Below are 5000 nucleotides of genomic sequence, written 5' to 3' on the forward strand. Positions count from 1 at the left end.
AATATATATATATTTAGTTATTTAGTTATTTTATTATTATTCTTAGGGTTATATACGGCTTATATTAGTTTTTATTTTGTTTGTAGTTATATATAAAGAAAGAAAGAGGGAAAAAGAAGAAAAAGAATAAAGAAACAAAAAGAAAGAAAAAGGAAGAAAAGAAGAAGAAGAAAAAAAAAGAAGAAAAAAAGAAAAAAGAAGAAAAAAAAAATAATACTTATACATACCTGACAACTATAGAAAGTTTCTGCAGTAATTGTATCTCCTTTTAATAAATTAATATTTTTTTTATTTAAATTATTATTTATTTTATTTATTAATTCTTTATCTCCTTCTACAGGACCAGATATTAAATAAGGAGAAGAAGAACAATTATTTTTTTCTCCTTTTTTATCTGCTATACCGTCAAAATATCCATAATTCCTATAAAATAAATAAATAAATAAAATAAATAAATAAATAAATAAATAATTATTAATATATTATTTATTATCTATTAATTAATGTATTATTTATTATATAATATTTAAACCATAAAAAATTCAACCTCAAAACCCTAAACCCTAAACCCTAAACCCTAAACCCTAAACCCTCGGTGGCTTCTTACCTTTGACAATAATAGATTCTATCAGCTAAACAAAGAGTACCAGGAGGATAATTTTCTTTTAATATACCACAAGTACCAATTCTTATAATAGCAAGACTTTTATTAGGAAATAAATAAGAGGCTTCTCTTACAAGAAAATCCATGTTAGGTGCACCCATTCCTATAGATACTATAGATACAGGTACACCTTTGTAGGTACCTAAAAACAGGAAATATACAGGAAATAAAGGATAAATATATAATTAAATCACATTAATTTATTTATAGTAAAAAACGGAGAGCAAAATGAAGAAAAATGATGCAAAATACAGGCAGATGCATCCATTTATCGATCAGATAAACTGCCTATACACCCCAAAACCCTAAACCCTAAACCCTAAACCCTAAACCCTAATAATTAATATATACCTGAGAAGGTGCGGAAATTTCTGGTTTTTTCATATTCTTTAACATCTTGAAGGAATTCTTGTGCAATAATGCTTGCTCTATCTCTATCACCAACAGTAATTATACGAGGGTTTATTTCTCCGGATTTAACACCTAGATGGTATAAAGAACCATCAGGGGTTAAGAATACTTCTACCTCATTATCCTGCATATTTAATTAAATACACATATTTATTTATTATTTCTATTTATTGAGAGAAAATGAGACAAAAAGGAGAGAAAATCAGCAAAATATACAAACAAATAAGGAAGATCATACACTAAACCCTAGAAACCCTAAACCCTAGAAAACCCTAAACCCTAGAAAAACCCTAAACCCTAGAACCCAGATGGCTGCTATTGCTGCTGCTGTTGCTGGGGAGTTGAATAAATGTCTTACTGCCATTTTTAATTAATAAAATTAAGGTAGTAAAAGGGGTAAAACAAGAAAAACGGTCTGCTTGTTTGCATGCAAAGACCTGCATGCAGGATAACAACAGAAGGAAGAGGGGCGATCTTCCTTAAAAATCACCGCTTTTTGCAGGAAAAAAGTGATGCATAAATAGAAAATAATAATTATTAACATAAAATAAAAAAAATAAAGAAAATATTCAATAATTTACGAAGAAATACACAATTCAACTTTTAACATAAGTTTAACTGACGCTGGTTTATTGCTGAAATCGGCCCGACGAAGGAAATCCTTTACCTTGGGGGTATATAATCTCTTCAGGCCTCAATAAATCCTCAAATAAATGACAATTAAGAACTAATATTCATAAATTAACTTATTTATATGATTTGTTGCAAAGAAACGGCGAAAAACGGGCATCTTTCCTTCCCCTTCTGTTGCTGCTGCTGCTGCTCGATCTCGTGTGTGTACCGTGTTGTATGCATGCATGCCTACACACCGCAAGAGGTCTTCTGCACCAATTTATTGATTTTTCTTGTATTTTTCTCTTAAAATAATATAAATAATGACTTAATTTAATTAAATAAGCATAAATATTTACTCGATTTAACGTCATTTAATTGAATTCCCTATCCCCCCTTGTTGTAGGCTGGTAGATTTCCTTGTACCGGTGGTGTTACATGTAGTATCTGCATAAACCCTCATTTTTCTTATTTCTTGTCCATTTATTCCTTTTCTTTTTATTTATTCTAAATTAACTTATTATTTATTAATTATTTATCATTTATTTATTCGTTTTTCCTTTAAATTCCTTCATAAATAGCGTAACATTATTTATAGCTACTGTACTGCCGTGTGGGGCTCTACACACAACATAAACATACACCTATTTACCTATTTTTTCCTTCTTTTTTCTTTAATTAATTAAATAAAATTAAATAAAATTAAATAAAATTATATTTTAATTATTTCAGTCAACAAAAGCAGAAGAAAAAACAATAAATCTCCACTTAGGCATTATAACGACCGCTCCTTTGTATTCAAACCGGTACCCTACAGCAGCAGCAGCAGCAGCAGCAGCAACAGCAACAGCAGCAAACACTGCATGCAGCAGTAGCAGCAAATATTAAAGGCAGTAACTGCAACAGGGAGAGCAGAAACTGCTACTGACGCTGCGCTGTCTCTACAGAATTGCCTCTTCTAGTATAGTTGCTGCTGCTGCGTTGCTGCCTCTTCTACCTGCTGCTGTTGCTGCATTGCTGCCTCTCCTAGCTGCTGCTGCTGGTGCGCTGCTGTCTCTTCTAGCTGCTGCTGCTGCTGCTGCTGCTGTTCTGCTGCTCCTTTTTTGCAACCACCTTATGGTGTACGTACGCTTAAAAGAAGAATTGCTGCAGCGGATGCTGCTGCTGCGGCAGCAGCCACCAGAGCTGCAGCATGTTGCTGCTTTTGTTGCAGTATGTAGTATGTTCAGGTGTATAGGCACCTCTATTTATATTTATATTTTTATTTATTTTATTCTCCTTTTCTTCTATTCCCTCCCCTAGGGAACTGTCAACAGTGTCTGAGCCGTCGACATGCTGCTGCTGCTGCTGTTGCTGCTGCTGTTGCTGCTGCTGCTCTGTAGGCAGATTTGCTGCAGTATAAAAAACTCTGCTGCTCGCATCAGCAGCAGCAGCAGCAGCAGCACTGCTTTCTTCCACATCTATAAGTACGTTTGCTGCTGCTGTTGCTTCTCCGTTACTTGGCATGGCAGTAGCAGCAGCAGCAGCAGCTCCTGCTGCTTCTGTTGCGCTGCTGCTGCATACGGCTGATACGTCTATAGGAGAAGTGTCATCAGTAGCTAGAGAAGCAGCAACACATTCACCAACAGCTGCAGCAGCAGTAGCAGCAGCAGCAGCAGCAGGTGCTGCACCTGCTGCAGCAGCAGCAGGTGCTGCTGTTTCTGCTGCATCCTCTGCTGCTGCAACGGTTGCTCCTCCCCGTGTTGCTTTTGGTGTCGCTGCTGTTGGTTTTGCTGCTGCTGCTGTTGCTGCTGCTGCTGCTGCTGTTGCTTCCTCTGTATCCTTACATTGAATACGCCTCCGCTTGTGCCCATTCGTTGCTGTAATCTGCAGCATCAGCTGCTGCTGCTGTTGCTGCTGCAGCAGGACTAGCTGCTGCTGCAGCTCCAGCAGCAGTTGCTTCTGCTGCTGCTGCTGCTGCTGCTCGTTATCAATTATGTCATTAACTGCTGAAGCAGCAAAAAGGCAATCGAGTGGCAGCAGACGACGTCCGGGCAGCAGCAGGCAGCCTAATGGCTCTGCTGCTGCTGCTGCTGCTGCTACTGCTGCTGTTTCTGCTGCTGCTGCTGCTGGTGGTGGGGTTAAGGGGAGTCTTCTCGAAGCTTGGTGCAGCACAGACGATCCAAAAATGCTCAAGAACTCCTTGCTGCTGCTAGTGCTGCTGCTGCTGCTGGTGCTGCTGCTGCTGGTGCTGCTGCTGCTGGTGCTCCTGCTGCTGGTGCTGCTGCTGCTGGTGCTGCTGCTGCTGGTGCTGCTGCTGCTGCTGCTGATTGCTGCTGCGCACTTCCGCTGCAGCGGGCTATCGTATTTCCCCAGCAGTTGCTGCAGCACCTCAGTGGGCTTGTACATGCAAACACCAGCAGCAGCAGCTGCTGCTGCTGCTCCTACTGCAGCAGCAGCAGCAGCAGCAGGAGATGTAATAGAAAGGGAATCTTCTATCTCTGTAGGCAGCAAAATGACGAGGGAATGACGACCGCCTAAGGCAGCAGCAGCACGAAGAGCCTCAAGGGTAACAGGAGCAGCAGCAGCAGCAGCAGCAGCAGCAGCAGCAAGAGAACCTGCTGCTGCTGCTGTTGTTGTTGTCGTTGTTGTTGTTGTTGCTAGTGTTGCAGCATGCGGCGGTGTTGCTACTGAGGTGATGTTCTGTTGCTGCTGCTTCTCTTGCTGCTGCCGTTGTTGTTGTTGTTGCTGCTGCTGCTGCTCCACGTCTACGGGGCTTCGTAGCAGCAGCCCATCGGCGCATGCAGCAGCAAATCGATGCGCGACAAACAAAGAGAGGCCCTCAATGTCAGCAACAGCAGCAGCAGCAGCAGCAGCAGCAGGACCAGCAGCAGCACCAGTATACAGCAGCAGCACAAGACGGAAGCGGCAGCAGCAAGGGAACAGCTGTGCTGCTGTTGCAACATCTCCAACATACAATCGATGCTGCACAGGGATGCTGCTGCTGCTGCTGCTGTTGCTGCTGCTGCTGGCGGTGCTGAGGTTCCTTACATCCTCTGCTGCTGCTGCTGTTCGGCGCTTGCGAGAAGAAGCGGAACCTGCTGCAGCAGCAGCAGCAGCACCCTTCGCTGCAGCAGCAGGAGGATCTGCTGCTGCTTGCTGCAGCAGCACCACAGCAACACCTGGGACAGCAACAGCAGAGAGTGCAGCAGCAGCTGCTGCGGCTTCTTCTTTCTCCTGCGTCAGCAGCAGCGCACCTAGCTCCGTCACAGACACGAGTCTGCTGTTGCTGCTGCTGCTGCTGTTGCTGCTGCTGCTGCAGGTATAATGGCGA

The 5000-nt window shown here is 42.0% G+C and overlaps 2 protein-coding genes across 2 annotated transcripts in view; both read right to left on the reverse strand.

Moving 5' to 3' along the window:
• Positions 1 to 526: 526 nt before the first annotated feature.
• Positions 527 to 1439, reverse strand: EMWEY_00051880 (uridine phosphorylase, putative; the record flags this gene model as incomplete). The annotated part of the gene is made up of 4 exons (XM_013479771.1): positions 527 to 547; positions 739 to 806; positions 1016 to 1199; positions 1434 to 1439. The coding sequence occupies 4 exons, from the start codon at positions 1437 to 1439 to the stop codon at positions 527 to 529; spliced, it is 279 nt and encodes a 92-aa protein (XP_013335225.1).
• A 3493-nt stretch (positions 1440 to 4932) lies between these two features.
• Positions 4933 to 5000, reverse strand: part of EMWEY_00051890 (hypothetical protein, conserved) — a gene marked incomplete at both ends in the record, with an annotated part of 3721 nt that continues 3653 nt past the window's right edge. The window contains one exon of the mRNA XM_013479772.1: positions 4933 to 4982. Within this exon, the coding sequence (XP_013335226.1) occupies positions 4933 to 4982 (50 nt within the window). The remainder of the gene's footprint in view (positions 4983 to 5000) is intronic.

This window comes from Eimeria maxima, genomic scaffold, assembly GCF_000499605.1.
Source record: "Eimeria maxima Weybridge genomic scaffold, Emw_scaff1361, whole genome shotgun sequence".
NCBI lineage: Eukaryota > Apicomplexa > Conoidasida > Eucoccidiorida > Eimeriidae > Eimeria > Eimeria maxima.